The sequence below is a fragment of the Pagrus pagrus genome (genome assembly GCF_965226575.1).
Source record: "Pagrus pagrus genome assembly, chromosome: 1".
Classification (NCBI taxonomy): domain Eukaryota; kingdom Metazoa; phylum Chordata; class Actinopteri; order Spariformes; family Sparidae; genus Pagrus; species Pagrus pagrus.
Genome location: NC_140185.1, coordinates 12,378,516 through 12,398,158, shown reverse-complemented (window position 1 = coordinate 12,398,158; position 19,643 = coordinate 12,378,516). Strand labels below are relative to the sequence as shown.

Here is a 19,643-nt window from a genome sequence, read left to right as displayed (position 1 = left end):
TAATCAAGTATTTACTTAAATATTGTACTATAGTTTCTTTTTCTAAGGTATTTGTATTTAACGACAAGGATGGATAGATGAATGACACCCAGTTTACTAACAAAACATTTTTTTGGCCATTTCATGGCTTTTTATTGACAGAACAGCTTGAGATACGACAGGAAATGGGGGATGACATGCAGCAAATGGCCACAGGTCAGACTCGAACCCTGGGCCGCTGCAGCGAGGACAGAGCCTCTGTGCACGGGTCACATGTTTTACCAACTGAGCAGCACCCAGGTATCCCAGAAAATGTCTCTAACTTTAGATCGGCTAAACTCGAAAAAGCTCACTAGCCTTATTAGCTGTTGGCACAGGTCGATAAACACGGTATAAGTAAAAAGACAAATATATATATATGTATATATATATATACATATATATATATACAGTATATCACTGATGCCATTTTATCCTTGTTCGTTTTTTCCAGAGTAATATTTCATGAATAGTTTTTCAACATGGCTGCACTATGATATGATTCAGCAGGGACACCATAATGTGACAGCACCACATTTGTATTCTCCTTGAACATTCTCCTTCCCTAGCATGTAGCAAGGTGCCATTACGTTAAAATAATCCTCACTGTTGCCGCTACAGCAGCCAGACTGTCAGTGTCCCTGCTCTGATGTGAGCCTCTCCTCTGGGTAAGAAGATAGTGTGACCTCTGTCCCCGAACAACTCTCCCTGCCTCTGCTGCCTCTTTCCATGTCGCCCTGCGAAAACAATGGAGATGAACCTGTGACTGCAGGGGTGTCCCTCACGATGACCCCCAGATAATTATGTCAGGGAAATACTGATTTCTATGTTTGAGTGCACAGAGAAAGCAACCAGTGTAAAGTTAAATCTGTGAATGTAAAAACCTAAACAGCAGCCAAACATTTATCATAAGTGAAAATTGACCTTTATTAACATCAGAAATTATTTTATTTTGGAGTGAAAACTCATCATGTGAGGTTATACAGCATAATATAAGCCACTTGAGGAGATTATGGATAAATCAATATAACAATTATATTTAGTCCATCAATGTCTATTAACTGTCTTTTTGTGTTAAATGGGGCAACAAATATCATTATAATCACATGACTCTATTGAAAGATGGCCTACAATAATATCAAATATTAGCCCAGGCGTATTTATAAATGTCAAGTAATAACGCTGAGAGGGCAACAGTTTATAACTTAAATGCTAAGTAAAAAGTGAGAGTGAGACTTTTAAAAAGGGGTAAGATGAGGGTAAAAAAGATGTGACAATAAAAAACCACTGAGCTCACATGAGAACAAATCAATCTCCGTGACAACTGAGCAAACTCCACTGATGAAAACTGTGATTTTTCAGGAAAGCTCCTTCAAAAGGTAGTTTGTCTAATCAACATTTTCAATGAATGCTTTGGCGAAAGGTTACAGTTGTCTCCATGGTAACCAGGTGCTGTCCTCCAGCTGCTAAAGTGACTACCTACTCACAACCTGTAAAGTGCTGAGCAAAACACTTATCAAAATTGTGTCCAGCGCCCTGCCATGAATCAGGATTCATTTGGGATTGTTTGTCAAACTACTTTTTCGAAGATCAAGATTTCATTCTTAACATAGAGCTGATATAGCAAATAACATTATCAGCTAATTCAGGACTGCCCAAAGTGAGGCTTTTTCAGGACCATTTTACATCTTGAGGCCACCAGTAAAAATCAGTTTTTTCCCTCTAAGGAAAAAAAGTTTGGTTGCTACTGAACTAGATAAATCTGAGGGGTCATGAGATGATTAACGGGAGAGTACAAAAGAAAAAACAATGAACTGATACCTGATATGTTTTCACGTTTATTGAACTTTCTATTGGAAATCTTTTTTGTGAATTAATGGATAGTTTCACTTTTGTTATCTTTTGATATGTTTTTTACTGAGAGTCTTTATTAATAGTAACATGGTCGAGGTTAAAGTAGCATTAAAATAGAAACACACAAGTACCTCAAAATTGTACTCAAGTGCCAAAGTGGTTTAAATGCACGTAGCTCCACCACAAGTCTTCAAGCATTAGTGTTACTATAATCCTCTCCTTCATTTAGAGAACCAGAGAGTGAGTGAGGGATCCACAACTCAGACTGGAAAAGGACCCAAGCAGGGTTAAAGTGTCAGGGGTTGACAGATGCTGTGGCTCCCTCCTGTGTATGTGTGTGTGTGTGTGTGTGTGTGTGTGTGTGTGTGTGTGTGTGTGTGTGTGTGTGTGTGTGTGTGTGTGTATGTGTGTGTTTGTATAAGAGCAGGCTGGGGCTGTTGTTTACAGCCTAGCAGTGCAGCTGTGACAGCGATGTCAGCTCTCCTGCTGGATCTGCTGGACACCTTACAGACGCTTAAAGTGATACATCCCTCACTTTACATCACATGTTACCTTCCCACCAGCAGTAACAAAATCCACCATGTACTGATCCAAAACTTGCAGAAAATGGCTAAATAGTCTCTTCTCTGCTGTAACAGTTTAAAGTAAAATATTCTTAATGCTACTTCTTTTGTTTTGCCACTAGATCATCACACAAAATGCAAAACATCCCGTATGTCACATTGTTAGAAATAGTGCCCAACATACATACGAGATGTAAACCTTCTTTCAGTGCAGTTAAAATTAATTTAGAAAACAGGATATTTAATGATCGATCCAAACTAAGACAAGGCATAAATCAGGTCATCGAGGAGTCAAAGGCCAACCTTTCCAACATTTAATTATTTCATGTAGCCCGTCCTAGATGTGCAAATTCTTCGTTTCTCTCATTAGGCTCACCCTCCCTGAAAAGACAAGCCATTATCTTGTGACCATGTTATGAACAATAGTGCATGTGTGCTGCTCTGCCTGCTGGTTGCTGCCTATAAATAGGATCCACTGTGGCTCTGCACTCCCAGGTGGAGAGAAGAGAGTGATTATTAAAAACACAGGAAGCTCTGTGGGGACTAACCGGCTCTCCAGTCCTCGCTCTCCATCTGTCTTCCCCTCTTTTACACAAGATCCAGGTCTTAATCAATACTGCTGCTACATCTAGATAAAAATCGCTACAGGCAATTCCCATCACGGTGTTAGGAGAGCCGAGTGTGTCAAGGTAAAGCAATTTTTTACAAAAGGGTTTAAACAGGGTTATTCTGGGATGACATGCGGGGGAAATGATGGACAGTTGTCAAAGATACAACGATGGAATCTAGCTTCAATAAAATGTCACTTGAAGTTTATTTTAGGCATCATTTAGATGGTTTGAAATGAAATCACAGGCCCAGGAGGAACCATCGAATTTTCCAGCAAAACATGAAAATCACTGAAGCAGGTTTTGAGGGATTTCATACAGCAGTAGCAGCAGAATAAGCTGATTCTCTGGGCACCAGGAGGCTGAGTGGACTGTGGATAACATGGTGAACCTGCACATAAGGTGTAACAAGGTGAAATAACCCCAAAATCCTCACAGAGCAAGAACAACTGTCTTGATCTAGAAGTTGTGGTTTGAAAATGAAACTCAACTATCAGCTTTTACTCCTGTGAGCAAAGCAATATGTTGCCTGCTGCAAGTGTGTGTGTGTGTGTGTGTGTGTGTGTGTGTGTGTGTGTGTGTGTGTGTGTATATATATACGCATGCGCCTTTGTCAGTGTATCTCAGTGCCCTTGGCGGTGAGGCTGAATAGTGAAACTAATTACAAGCTCAAAGAATCCTAAATTGAATCCTAAATTAGAAAGCGAACACCTCCCATCGGTGGCCGGTGTAGAAGTGGACTCCCAGTCAATAATTTAGCTGGAGGAGAAGAAATTGGGACCGAGAGCGCTGACAGACATGGATAGACTCACGGTGAGACTTCAAAGTATCCACGAGAAAAGATACGAGAGAGAGAAGAGGAGTTTTCAAAGTGTCCCGAGTTTAGTATCACATTCAGAGACCAGAGTTTGAAACGAGACTTATTATTAAAGGGCTGTTCAGACAAATATGAAAATCATGTCATTGTTTTATCACCCAGATGTCAGTTGACATTTTGTTTGAACAGCCAACTGACACACGAGCCGAGTGACCACCTGCAGCTTCATCACAGCCTCTTTTCAAACTACAAAGGAAATAAATCATTATGCTATTTAAGCATTATTAAAGAGCTGTATGGTCTTTTGTATTGCTCCTGATAATGGGGCACTGACAGTTAAGCAGTAACTGATGTGTGTGTGATAATTTATCAATGAGACTCATCAGCCATGACTTTATAAGCCGCCTTTATAAGTTTTTTATGCCCCCTAATGGCCATAAATCAACTAAAGCAACTTTAAATACTTAAGTAAGCAAATATTAATGACCTAAACTAAGCACCTTATTTTTGAACACGGAGGTAAAAAGTTGGCCAACGTCCTCTTTTTGTGCCGCACTTCCGCTCATTCGCTTCACTCATTAATGGAGCTATAGCTCATTTAACGTGTGCTCATAATCACATACTAATGTACTTTTCGTACAAACGATGATGTCAAATCCAGTATGTAATCAACTGTGAAGATTTCAAATCTGAGCAGTTTTACGACAATTAATTGCAAACGGAAAATATGCTTCAGTGTTCTTGGAGTTGAGTAGCTCCACAAGTTACTGCGGTAGCTAGCTAGCCAGTCAGCTAACTGGCTCGCTGGTCAGGCTCTTATGGTGCGTTCTATTGCATGTTGGAAGTCCGAATTTCCTCGATTGTATTCCCGACTACAGCCGCTGATTTAACAGTTGAGGGCACATAAAAAAGTCTTCTTTGAGAATTTCACTTTTCTGTGTCGAAGGTTGTTTTTTTTTCAAGTGCAATGAAACGCACCATTATGCCCAGTCACACAGAGCACAGCGAACATAGCAGACAACTTCAGCAACATTACTGTTAACTGTATCAAATTTGTTCGGCTTATTTTCCATTATTAAAGGTAAGTACTGCTTTGGGTAAACTTAATAAGATATATAGATATAAGATAACGTAAACAGACAGAAAAATCCTCCTCCTCCTCCTCTGCCTGGCTCTTTTCACTCGCGGTCACCTCCTCCGCTCAGCAGCCTGCTAATGTTGCTCTGTCCATCTTTGATCTTTACAGATATTAAGTAAAAACCACAAATAATAGTCTTTCCTCTAGTTTGCCTTAATATAATGCTACGAAATATTAAATTGAGTGGCAGACATAATGTTGATTTACATTTGTGACAACAGTCCTGTGATGCAGAGAGGATGTATGCTTCATTATACCTCAGTGTGAACGGTCTGCTGGGAATAACATACTTAATGTCAGTAGGCAGAATGCAGCATATACTGATTGCGTGTGTAGTTGTCGGTACATTAGTATGTGATTTCCAACAGCTTTGGCAGTCTTGTACGAAAAAACGGAAACTTGCTGCGCCTGCTCCGTATTTCTGTTGAAAATGAGATGAATTACATGCAGCAACAAAGGAGTGTTGAGGAGAGTTAGGATAAAATATACACACACTGCTTACTGAGTACGTTCAAGACTGACATGTGCATAAAGTCCGTCCCATTCACTGAGTCAGCCAACACACACCATGCTTCAGTGTTAAATCCCATCCCAGCACAGATTCCCCTGGATTACACTGCTCCTGCCTTGAATCCTTCTTATATAACATCCAGACACAATCATGCACAATCACAGACATACACACGCACAGACATTTTGCATGTAAAAACACTTAAAATGGATTAAAACACTTAAGAAGAATTATAACTACAGCTATTGAAATTTTCCACTCATATATCTTCTCTAGGGGAAAAGCAAAAACTCTGTACAGTATATTTTGTTTGCGGTCGCTTTATGTGCGTGTGTGTGTGCTCTTGACCATTGTTTGACATCAAATACAGCTGAAATAAAAGCACAAAATAAATGCTGTGAAAATAAATCTCCTCGGGCTGTAACCCATGACTATGCACAGGATACAGATGGTGTGTGGGGGAGAAAAAAAGAGCATAGAAATACAACAAGTGTTGGAGAACAGTGTGTGTGTGTGTGTGAGATTTGCCTAAAGTGGCCGTGTGTGTCGTCGTCCTTGGAGGGTTCCAGGTCCTGTGTTGAGATCAGGCCTGTTTCTTCGTTCTGCTCCTGCTGCTCAGTCATGCTCCTGGCTCTGAACACACAAACACACAGCTCTATGTTAACAGCAGGCAGCGCTCCGCTGGATGCTCATGTACTCTTGTAAAAAGTGATGTTTGTTTTTGTGTCCAGGTTTGGCCTCAAAGTGAGCTCTTCTCAAAAACTTTATGAGGCAAACAAGTGGACTCTGTCTTCAAAATCAACACAATGATGATGTAACATTCAAAGTCTGATTCTGCTGGTTTAAACTATAGTAAAAACCACCACTCAGCATATTCAATCTGTGTTTGTGTAAATGGGGTCAGTGTCTGCTCTCACCCAGATGTCTACAAAGAAATAGATCACCTCAGAGGTTGTGCAGATGGCTGACCTGATGAGCTGTTGTGAGCTGACGCAAACATTTTTTAAAATAAACTTTACGCTTTGAAACTTTCAGCACAGAATATCTCTGGATGCCAAAAGAAAAGGAAACCAAGGATACAACCATAAACTCTCTAATATTCAGTGTTGTTTTCACATCTTTACTGTAGGTGATCATTGACAACAAGTAAATCGAGGCATGATACACACATCACTATGAGAGCATTCACCTCAGGCTCAGATAAGGAACAATTCAACTGAAACTCTGAGGTAACCAAATCATATTTCAGTGTGCACTGTCATTGGTTATGTGGTTCAGGTCATTTTCAGGTCTTGTTGAAGTTGTTTTGCATACGGTTTGAAATGGATGGCAGCAAGTGGCTTCCTGTGGGAGGGAAAACAAGGCTTGCAACCTCCATTTACAATCAGACCACAAAAGCAATGGAAAGACAGAAGGGAAATCTGCACTTGACTCGACTACATAATCTTTCTTGTCTGCCATTTACCCCCACAGTCCTTTCAGATAAGCTCAAGTACCCCAGCACTTCCTATTGTGTTTTAAATGTGGTCTATTAAATGGCTTTTAACTGGATGAATTTAATTAAATTGTTAACTGTCATCCTCTTGACCTACTCATATGTATTACCTTATATAAGACTGAATTTTCCCTAAAAAGGGATTAATAAAGTATATCTTCTTCTTCTTCTTCTTAGCTTACTGTTTCAAAGGTTTATCCATGACTGTGCTATTTCAACTGCTGGTATCTTGCTTTTGGCTATGTAACATATTTAAAATGTTTATTTTTAACGTATATTTTAATGCTAGCTCACTTTTTCAATTGTTAATCATTACATTTATCTATTTCGACTGTTTATTCATTATTTTCAGCTTACACTTTTTTCATTACTTGTAGAGCCATTACAACTCCGGTGCTTTTGGCTTACTAAGTTAAGCTACGTAGCCTATTTTAACTCTTTACATTTAGCCAACTAGCCCATGTTACATTTACCTACATCTTTAATGTTAGCTCCCCATTTTAATTTATCCATTGCATTTATCTACTCAACTGCTTATCCATTACTTTTAACTAGCATTTTTTAAATCAGTTCATTAGCCTACTTTTAGCTATGTCAGTGGTTTAGTCCTACCAATTACTGCTAGCTATCTAAACTGGTATCTGGTTATTTTAGCTAATTGTGTAGTTCAACTAATTAGGCTACTTTTAGCCAACTAGCCTATGTTGCATTTGTCTTAGTTGCCACACTTACTGCTCAACTGGTAGGCCTAATCCATTAATTTAGGCTATGCCAACAGTTTATCTATTGCTTGTAGAAAAACGCTGCAATCGTTTATCTGTCACTTTTAGCTAACAATTTCACCCATTTATCCATTAGTCTACTTTCAGCTAACTATGTCAATGTTAGCCTAATCCATTAGCCTACTTTTAACTGACAATAAGCCAATAACTTTTAGCAATGTCAACTGTTTGTCCGATACTTCGAGGTTTGTCAACAGTTCATCCATTGTGTTACTTTTTGCTAATAATTTCACTTTTAGTTAAATATGTCAATGTTAATCCATTAGCCTAGCCTAGCCTACTTTCTAATGGCTATAATTACTTTAACCATGTCAACTTTCTATCCATTACTTTAGGCTAAAAGTCAATGTTAATCCATTAGCCTACTTTAACTTAATCAATTACTTTTAGGAGGTCAACTGTTTTTCCATTACTTTTAACTTTCTATTTAGGCTATCCAATACTTTTCAACCAAACACAGTTGGTGAACAACTGTAGACTACTCCCTGGCAAATGCGGAGCTACCGCTACACTTAGGCTACAACTGGTTGGGGAGCCTCGATCGAAATGATTTAAGAAGAAATAAGCTGGTATATATATATATATATATATATATATATATATATTATACTCCAAATGCTTTATAGCGTTGTCATAAAACAACACAGGCCCTGGAAAGCTTCTGTCTATCTATTATGTTTCTTCCTCTTATCTGCACATTAAATCTCTCCCTTTCTTCCTCACACACAAACACCCACCTGCCCTGTGGTATATTTTCCTCTGGGAGAGAGGAAGTCGTTACCACCTGCCCTGGTATAATTACAGGTGCTGATGGAAATAGGCTCCCTGCGTGCAGTTTCCAATGTATTATCTCTAATTGGCCAGAAGCTTCTCGTCAGCCGCTGACCTGTTCAAACAAAGGGGCCTTCCTGATCCTGGAGGTTTTACATCTGACTGTTTATCTGTGATCACAGAGGGTTGAATGGGAGGTGAAGGGCCTATTGTAAGAGATAAGAGAAGGGTTTGTGGGGTCTTTCCACCTTAAGCCTGAGGTTAAGGGACTCAGGAGGGGTATCTGATCCCAGACGTGTGGGCCTAAAGGCAAGTTTGAGCCTTGTTAAAACAATGTTGAAAGGGTGGAAATGGTCAGGTTAGATTATTTTGATAAGATTTCCCAGCAAGAAGAAACCAATTTGCACAATATTATTATTATTAAGATGCATTGTTACACATTTTAACTAACAAATTCTGTTGTTTGGACAACTTACAAATTAAAAAATCCTTAACATGCAAAAAATGTGTTCAATAATCAGGGGGTTGGATTTACTGTACTTAAGTGCTTTGTTACATGGAACAGGTTAAGCTTTCCAAAGACCGTATCAAGTAGCATTGCATGTTTTAGACCATAAAAACATATTTTAACTATAAGTAAATTATAAGTTTTGAGATTTATTTAATCTTCTACTGGTTCACTTTCATGTGACCAGCTTGCAGAGATTCTGTATGTGAAACTTGCATGAGATAGGGGACAGTTTGTCGACATATTTTTAGTTTAGGTAGAGAGGAGAAAAAAATCTTCATGACCCTTTACCTGACAGCTGGGAATTTTTTGACACAACACTGTGTCCTTGTCTGACAGCACGGGGAACAGACTTTGGATGTCTCTCTGGTTACCCTGTTTACAAAGTGTTTGCCCGCAGTCTGAAATCCTTATGAAACACTTACACTGACACAAACAGTCCTGGGATAAACTTTTTTTTTTTGCCATAAAGATGTTTCAGTCTATGGGCTTATTTAGTCTGTGCATGTTTGCAGGAATTGGAGTTAAACAAATGTTCAAAAATAAACAATAAATGTTGCCTCAGCTACACTACAACCTCTCACTTCCTCTCTGTCTGAAACTTTCATTTACCTTTTATTCTTCCTGTTGGTCTGACATGTTTATAAGCAGTGAGACGCTTCTGCAAAAAATACATCCAAAAAGCAGCCTCCCTTAAGCATTAATGGACAAGAAAACCTCCTTTTTTCAGGTCGATGTTATTTGATACCGAGACATTTGGTAAGCAAATTGTTCAGCACAAAACACGGCTTCCTACATGGAAATCTGATCTGAAAGTTACAATTGTAAACACGATTCTCTAAGTACTGAGACGGTCACACCCAACCCTATCATCAGACAAGAGCATCAGTATTGAATGATCCTGGATCGCATTCGGTGCCAAGGTTGTTCTTTTTTACATCACATTTTAAACGTCTAAGTTTCTACAATATCCAACCCACTGGGTCCGTATTTAACCACATATAATCATTAAGAAAACCAGGATGAAAAAAAAGTTTCACACAGCATTTGCCCTAGGGTTTAATCAACATTAGATTGCACAGATGTTATTGTCAACAGCAATGTGTACGTTTTTGTTGTTTGTTTTAGGGAATGAGATATCAGTAAGTGCTAGAATGGGATGTTTAGGTTTTAATCTGAGAAGTGGGTTTCATCCTGTGGCATGAAATGAGTCTCGACTCAAATCAGTGACCAGAGGGTCCCACAGAGGGTCAATGAGCTGAAGGAGCCCCTGGTAATCCTTAGTATCTGTTCATTGTCCAGAATTCAAAGGTAGGTCCAAGACTATATGGGTCTGCATAGCTGCTAACTGCTGCAGTTAGATGGATTTTGCTTTATCCATCTTCGGCTGTTGCAACTACCTCCTGTTCGCAAGTAGCTCAATTAGCCATGGAGCTCAGTGGCCCTACTGGGGTTGAGAGTTTGCCTGCACTGTGACCCCGGATGAAGGGGGAGTGACCGTGGTCAAAGGGGCTCAGTTGAGCTGCCTCAGCCACCTCCCAGGGCACACAGTTGGACACCAGACTGGGACTGAACACAGTGTCTGAGACTGACAGATGCCAGTTTGAGGACAGTGGATACAGTACAGAGGTGATTTACAGCGGCAGCAACCAGGACCGTATCTCCAGGGAACGAGAAGATACATATCTTACAAATTGCCCCTTTAATCATTTCTAATGTATGAAATATGTTGAATGTTTTTTCCTTTAGAAAACTTTTCTAACCACTGACTTGATCTTTGTTCGATGCAAAATCAGAGTGAACTACATTAGGAGTTAATACAACAGGTAAAGTTAACACGAAGTTACTTATATTATAATATAATATATAATAATCAACTTAATCAAACAAAATATTGATCCGACCCAAATTGAGGCTACTTAACGGCTAAAATGTAATAATATCAGTTTCTAGAGAAATTTCTTGTATCTTAATTAAATACATTCTGTCATGCCAGTATTTTGTGTTTAATTTGATCATTTTGATAAGCAAGTATTTGTCATTTGTAACAAGATACTTTTTGATGTATTTGTGCCCTTTTCTGATTATCAGTTAATACATTTATGATCAGTTTAATTCTTAATGGCGACATCTCATTAATCATTAACATCATTAACACATAATATACACAAGCTTTGAGGGACATGTATAAAGGAGCATTTCCCTTCACCACCATAAAGACAAACAAAAGAGTCTTGGACTGGATGCGAGCTGCAACAATGTGCTGCAGTGGCCCCAGCTTCTCTCTCCAAAAACAGAAATGTTGACTAATCTTTTTTTTCAGCAGCAGCTCATCTGAACAGTCCAAACACGCTGCAGAATCAGGGTTTATATAAGCCTTTATGGGAAAACTGCATTTTTTTCTCAACACAATGCATACATGTATGACCCAGCATGGTAGCACTGTGATTGTTTTCCAAAACTAACAAGTGAACAATGACTTTACATCAGAACAGAGAGGTCTGTATATGTTAAACTACAGATGAAACCTCCCTCCTGCTCTGCTCAAACTTTTTACATGCCCGTCCTCCTCCTCCATGTCCTTCTTCGTCTCAGGAGACAAACATGTTGTGCTGTCACAAGACATCCTCCAATCCAATTAAATGTAATCTCATTAAAGCTGAGAGTCTCCGGGATTTCTACTGAGGAGTCATTGTACTCGGTCTGCCTCCGGTCCCTCATCTCCCTGTAGCCCTAGGTGACTAAGTTGTTGTTTGATTAATATGCTCTTTTGTCACTCACATTGAAACAACTGTGGCAGAAATACTAATTTATGTGGAATTTTTTCATGTACAGGATTGTGTACACCTTAGCGAGACTTCCAAGCAAGACAGCAGGAACTCAGCTTTGTTTGCACTGGGTCTGTAGAAGAAAATATTTAATTTGTCTGAAAGCTGAAGTTGTTTGTCTTGTTATCAGAGAAAATTAAAGTTTTATGCGATCTTAGAAGCAGTCCACATGGGAGGTTGCTCTTGTGTGTGTCGACTAAAACTCACAAAAACAAAAGCTTATAAGAATCCAAAACAAACGCAAAAAGTTCAAGGATGATGCCACCTTAAACACTTTTGCACCTTATATGCCATGAGCATGGGCCCATCACTTGGCATCATCAGGATTTCATTTTTTCCCATGGTGCAAGTGTCCCTGGATTTTTGTCCTTATTGTTGAACATTATCTTTATTTGCTCCTATGGCATTTTAAAGACAGTCTATGAAACTCCGACAGAAGCACATGCAGCCTTTGGACTCTGCACTCTACACTGCTTGAGACCTCCTGAAATAACCTCCCCATTGTGCAAGAAAGCACCTCAAAACAGCCTTTGATGACAGAAGAGCGTCTAAAAAAGCACAAGGCTGCATATTGTGTTCTTACTGGAGAGTATTTGGAGCACAATAATTAATGTTTGGTGTGAAATCCAAAGGAGATATCATCGAATTCAGGGGAAAAGGAAAATAATTGGTTTTGTAAAATGTCTGTGTTGTCTCATTAAGACCCAAAGGATAAAGTAATTTGTCCTATTTGTAAATAATATATATACACTTCTTTTGGGAAGTGGCCGAATAGCACTTTTAGTTAAAGTAAAGTTGCAGACTGATGTAAGCTATAGTGCAGTCTGTCACAAAGCATAACTGGGCAGAAGTCCACTTTGAATTACTACTTCAAATATGACTAAATATATATTTAATTCCTGTGATTTATGTGACTCTATAGCACTTGTCTTTTTGAATAAAGGCCCCCTTTTACGGTCAAAAGTAGAAAAGGGGTCATGTTTGTCAAAAGACGCCAGGTTCAGATGCGGAAGAGAAGCGATTCCTCAAAATAAAAGCGGAAAATTATTCACGTTGAATATATATAAGATGTACAGTGCAACAGAGCAAAATGGGCGATATCAAATTGATTGATGTTGAATCAAAATCCACATATCGAAATAAAAATGGCAAATAACTAAAATTAGCACAGTTATATTCTAATTAAATTCTTTATTACACATATTTCAGAACATTCTTTGTGTTTAGGAGTTTCAGTATGAGCCTTAATCATGCTAATATTTGCTTTTAATATTTTAAAAGACATCACAAACCCCTACAACACAATATTACATGCCTATCCTGTTATTTTGCGCATTAACAGCCAGAATTCGTTGCCTGTGCTTTTATTTTGGAAATCTTTACCGGAAACGCGACTCTTCCTGTCGCTAGCTTGATGCTAACAGCTCCTACCTGTAGCTCACAGGCTGCCGCTACTTTTTTTCCGCCGTTTTGTCGCGTCGTAGCTCCGCGAAACTCCTCAGGTCTGTTCAGCAGTTCTCGGTGAAATCATTCTGTGTTTTTTTCCCGACAAAAGCTGACAAAAAAACTCCAGTTTGCCACTCGAACAGGTTGAGGCTTAAGCAGAGAGAGTGGTGTTGACGGAGCTGTAACCTCCTCAGAAGTGTGTCTGTCTGTGTGAGGTGGGTTGAGCTTACCTACAGCCCAGTGTGGCTGTTTACAGTCTGCCAGGGGATTAAACCGCGGCTATTTTCTTCTCACAGACGAGATGACCGCTCTTTTATTACACCTGCAAGACTGAAGGGCTTCCGTAGTTTGAGTGATTTAACAGTGGAATCATCGCCGCGTACAGTAATAAACCCACAGGCACTTGTTTTACAGTGGTTTTGTTTGTCCCATTTCCAATAGGTCATATGAGCTGCTTTTAACGTCGAGGGTTTTGAAAAATGAGTGTCTAAAAATAAACATATTGTATACTATAACTTAAATTATCAAGGCAATGTGTCGGTATTATGTTATTGACAAAGCCACGAGGAACAGCGCCGGGAGTGCAAGCCATTTTTCGCAGTTGCCAAACTGTAATTACATTGTCACGTGATGCACTGCGGCTGAAAAATATTTTTTCCCATAAGCTTACATTGTGAAAGAAGCAGCTGTAACATGGTGGATATATTTTTTTGAGCGTCTCAACCCCCGTGAAATGATTCGTTTGACTTTCATTATTTAAACCATTTGGTCCAATACAATATGGAAAGTCTAGAAGTAGCTATTACGGAAGCCCTAAAGGGCCATGCATTCATACATTTTATTTCCTCCGTTTTCCCGTGATAACGAGTTAATTTCATTTGTTTTCTCGAGATCTCGAGTTATTATCTCGAAATAACAACTGCAGTTTTCCCGAGATAACGGGATAATTTTCTTGAGATCTCGAGATAATGAAACTTTGTTTTCCCGAGATAACGATATAATTAATTCGAGATCTCGTCATTAACTACGACATCAGGCTCACTTAGATTGCGCCGCTGATATAGCCGAAGCCTTGCTGACCATCTTTTTAGATTATGCACACTAATGTGTATATTATCTGTAATAGCAAGGCATAATGCTATTTCAGCCTGTGTCAGGCCTTGATTGAAAAGATATGTGACATGGTGATCAATATGCTCCTGCTCCTTTAACATTGCTACACTGAATGATGTTTCCTGCAATGATTTAATATACTACACTATCGTTTTGTTTTCTCAAGATCTCGAGATAATGAAACTTTGTTTTCCCGAGATAACGATATAATTTTCTCGAGATCTTGAGAAAACAAAACGATCAAGGCCTGACACAGGTTGAAATAGCATTATGCCTTGCTATTACAGATAATATACACATTAGTGTGCATAATCTAAAAAGACGGTTAGCAAGGCTTCGGCTATATCGGCGGCGCAATCTAAGTGAGCCTGATGTCATCATTAACTACATAGCTGACCAGCTATAGCTACATAGCTGACCAGCTATGTAGTTAATGACAAGATCTTGAGTTAATTATAACGTTATCTCAGGAAAACAAAGTTTCGTTATCTCGAGATATCGAGAAAATTATCTCGGGAAAACGGCAGTTGTTATTTCGAGATAATAACTCGAGATCTCGAGAAAACAGAAAATAAAATGTATGAATGCATGGCCCTTTAGGGCTTCCGTATAGAAGAGAGGCAAGGTTAAATCATTTTATCTCTGTTCAAGTTAGCTGGGCGTGAAACCGGAAGTTAGCCTTTTAGGTCGCCGGACGTCTCTAGTGCGCATGCTCCTTCCGGTGGACCCCATGGGACCTTATTTCAAATAATGAACAACATATGATGTTTGTCAATTTAAGAGAGAATCTTTTAAATCAAGAAAGTCACAGTTTGTCGCAAATAAAGTAAAATACCATCTAGTTTTGTGTTAAACCGCTCAGTGAACTACATCGTCGTGCTCAACCTACATCGCCAACACCAACATGGCAACCGACTCGGCACAGAAAAGGAAGCCTACTGCAGTTATGTGAAAGGGTATTTTGTTAGTTTTTGCGAGCTGTTAATATACAGGAGCAGCGCTACAACGTTTAAATTACGTGTTCTGGTGAGTGTTCAACGAGACGACATCACTAACACACCTGTTGGCTGTGTGGTCTTTATAATTACGTATTTTCACAGTCTTATATTTTATTAGTTCTATGACAAACTGTGACGTTCTTGACTTGGAAAATTATCTTTCAAAATTGACAAACGTGTGATTCATGGCAAAATTCAAACAGGTTCGAAAAATGATTTGTCTCTCTCCGTTCACTAGCATACAAAGTTTTTCTGAAATAAGGTCCCATGGGGCAAACCGGCAGGGGCGTGACTTTGGCTCTATGGGCCCCATGATGCAGAAGATCCGGGTAAGTTTATAGCTGGGAAGTCAATACATTTTGGCTTCATGCGCTATGCTGAGCAGTTTTCATAGGAATGAACAAGGCCCTGCCTCCAACACTGCGTCCAGATTTAATGTAACGTCCTTGCTATTGACAGCAGTGGAATGTAACTTAAGTGCATTTATTCAAACACAATTTTGAAGTGGTGGTTCTTGAGTATTTCTACTTTATACTTCTTCTCTGCTACAGTTTGGAAGTATTGATACTTTGCAGATTCAGATTATTTAAACAAAATAGAAGTAAACTAATAAATTATGATGTATTATTATGGATAAGGATGTCCAGCAGTACATAAAGGAGGCTAGTTCAAATTAACCCAACTATTCCCAGATGCAACATTAATGCTTTCATATGCCTCAGTTATTTTAATCCAGAGATGTGGTTTATATTATAATTTTTAAATGGATCATTCTGCATGTTGAATACTTTTACTTTTGTTACTTTAAAGGCATTATATGTGACGTTTCCCCTTTAACATGTCTGACTCAGTGGTTTTTAACAATTTCCAAATTCAGAGAAATCCATAATTTTACTGAAGATAATGTTGTGTTTCATTTAGTTCTCTGTCAGTGGCGTTATATCCTCTCTACCCCATCTAGTTGATTTAACTTCCAGGAACACACGATGATGATGATGATGATAATGATAAGTGATGCTGACAGAAAAAGTCAAAAGGAATAAGTTAATACCTATGGATAGTATTGAAAGGATTAGTCTAAAAATCATTATTTGATGACATTTTTTTAAGTAAAAATAAAAATAACTTGTTGGTAATTTCTCAAATGCAAGAGTACAAGTTCTCCGGAGAAAAGACAGAAGCACCTCAAGGAGGATGAGTTTTAGTTTGTACATGGTGCTGCAAAAATATGATAACAAACTGAAGTGTGACTTAATCACAATCCAATCGCTTTGTCGTTTTTAAAATCCCAACCATGGCTGAATCACCTGTGTCCAAACTGCAAGTGTTACACAGTGCATTAATGTTTAGTATTGTAAATGAGGAGAAAGCTGGAAATACCACAATAAAACGTCATAAACTGATGACAATAAAGATGTAACAAACACATGCTGCATTAGTGATGTAATCCCTTCACTTAATCGTTCATTTTAGTGCTTAATACAGTATGTCTCCTTCCTGTGCATGAAGGCATTTCATATCTGGAAACCCAGTAACAGCAGTTTGGAAAACTCCACATGAAGCTACCGTGTGTGTGAAGTCATTTAAATAACAGCTACTGTTTAAAAAATCAGTGTGTATCACTTTAGAGTAAGAAATCTTTATTTCTGTTAATATTTCTTTAATTCAGTTGGTTTTTTTATTTTATTTTATACATTTTTTTTTAAATTACTCGATTAATTCTTTAAAAAAATTTTTTGTAAAAAATGCTCATCACAATTTCGCACAGCCCAAAGTGACGTCTTGAAATTGCTTATTTTGTCCAAACAGTCCAAAACACAAAGACTCTTCATTTACTGTCATAAATGACAAAGAATGTGGAGGACCAAACCTGCCAAAATCAGAAATATTATAAAGAAAAAACTACATAAATAAATCAATGAATTAAAAAAAAAAAAATTAAAGTAAAAGAAAATGAATAGTAGAATTAATACAGAGACAAAATAAAGCAGAAATGTCGAATTATTTCACATTTAATAAATTAATGAATACCTTCATTTTACGGTGCAAGCAAATCCTCACTTTTAAGAAGCTGAAACCAGGATATATTTGACGTTTTTGCTTTAAACAATTAATCAATTATCAAAATACTCAGTGAATAACTCTCTTTCCATTGACTTATCACCTGAACTGTACACATTTGATATCCAAAGCAAAACAAAAACTGCTAGTTAACCGCTCCTGTAAAAAAAAAAAATCAATGTTCATCCCTTCAAAGTAAAAGATCTCTTTTATTTAAGTCTTTGTCATTATTTAGATACATACACTGATTTTTAAAACATGAAGGGACGTCTTCCTGATCATAAAGTTACATCCTGTTGTCCCCAGCTAAAACCTCTCTGACATATCTCTCATCTCTCTAGATGTCCTCCTGTGATTGGCTCAGTTGCAATAATTAATTGCTTTTACCTGGATCCACTTTGTGACAAGCATGCCACGTACTCACTACCTGCAGTGCACTTCCTGTGTGCTGCAGCTGACTGACCTGGCTCTGCTGGCTGCTATCCTCTGGCTGCAGTTACCATGAGGGTGGCGGTAGTGGGGGAGCTGGTAGTATCTGTCCTGGCCGGGGGCCTCGTCGGCGGGCAGGGCCTTAGGGCTGGCTGCGTAGATAGTGCATCCCATGAACACCTCCTGGAAGTCACCCTTAGTGTCCTACAGCGAGCGGAGGAGAGCCGTCCTCAAGGTATGCGTCCTCTGAGCGGCCTGTCCTGTCCTGATGCCAGCCAGCTGCTCTGTGGAAAAGCCATTGGCTCAGCACATTGCTATCTTAACCCCTCCTTCCCATCTGAATCTCTCCTCCAGCCAACCTCGCTCTCCCTCTCCCTCTCTCTCTCTCTCTCTGGCCCTCCTCCCTCTGCAGAGCACAGAGGATAATCAGATTTCACATTTACACTCAACAAAATCATCCCCGGCGTAATCAGTCGCTGTCATTGATGTTGCATTATGCTAATGCACAGAGCGTAGTCTCAGTTCAGGAGCATTAGGGGCAGTTAAAAATATCCTGACTGACTGATGGAAGTGAATGCTACAGCAGAGGCAGATAAAGTTTGAGTGTGTATGTGTGAGCTGTTGACAGCTGCTCGGACACGCTGCTCAGGCTGCAACTGGGGATGTTAAAGGTGCACTATGTAGTTTTGAGGAAGACATTTTAAGAGAAGAGAAAATTATTCACTCACCGATTTTCATGACTGAAAAAACTGAAAAAGCAAAAACAATTTTATACTGTTTTATTTCATTTATATTAGCATGACCCTTCTAAGCAGCCACCTTTTTAGCATCATGTTCTGAGCACCTTATTGCCCTTGAGCACGGCTTGTTTATATGGAAATATATCAAATAACTATTTCTAAAACTACATAGTTCACTTTTAATGATTAATCATCAATCAGTTAATAGCAGAATAGTCAGAATTTAATTGTTCAAAAATGTATTAACCGATCATCACAGATGGGCACAAATTACTGATACTTGCTTATCAAATATCAATCAATGTATAATTAAAAACATACAATAAGACAGTCTATATACACTTTTACCTTTTAGCTATTTAATAGCTTCAATATGGATAGGATTATGTTCATGTTTATGGACTGGCGACAGGCGGGAGCTCTGCAGTTCAAAATGAAGTCATTCAGTTGTGTTTGTGTAGTAACTTGGTGTTAACTGTGTCTGTTGTTTTCACTTTTTTATCATGTCAGTGGAAAAACGTCCAACAAATATCATATATTATTAAAGATTCATCGATAATTGATTTTTAAGGCTGCAGACTATCAGTTAAATAAATTGCTAAAAATTGCATCTCTACAGTACACTCAATGATCATTTTATTTTTCAATCTATTACAGTCACTGTTTAGTTTATCAATTAGTAAAAGAAGGTAAACCACAACTTTCTGAACCTGAGGTGACCTTGAAATTTCTTGATTTGTTTGATCAACAGTCCAAAACTCAGAGATATATTAAATGTTAAATTAAATAGAGCTGAAAAAAGCAGCAAAGCCTCACATTTAAGAAGCTGCTGCCTCCAAACGTTTGGCACTTCTGTAAGAATATTGACTTAAAAAACCCTCAGACATGACTGAAATATTTTTGCTTTGAATAATACTTTGTCTGGTGGGGTTTTTGCAGACATGCAGACAAAAAATAAATAAA

At 38.5% G+C, this 19,643-nt stretch overlaps 1 protein-coding gene across 4 annotated transcripts in view; it reads right to left on the bottom strand.

The window, feature by feature from the left end:
• The window catches only part of gramd2aa (GRAM domain containing 2Aa), a 36,768-nt gene extending 18,547 nt beyond the window's left edge, over positions 1 to 18,221 (bottom strand). For 2 of the 4 annotated variants that reach the window (XM_084357099.1, XM_084357102.1), the window contains exons 1-2: positions 17,975 to 18,221; positions 6,038 to 6,142 (exon numbers count right to left, since the gene is read on the bottom strand). In XM_084357099.1, the coding sequence (XP_084213225.1) occupies positions 6,038 to 6,142; positions 17,975 to 18,114 (245 nt within the window). In that variant the 5' untranslated portion in view covers positions 18,115 to 18,221. The other 2 variants (XM_084357101.1, XM_084357100.1) reach the window with 2 other exon arrangements.
• Positions 18,222 to 19,643: the final 1,422 nt, after the last annotated feature.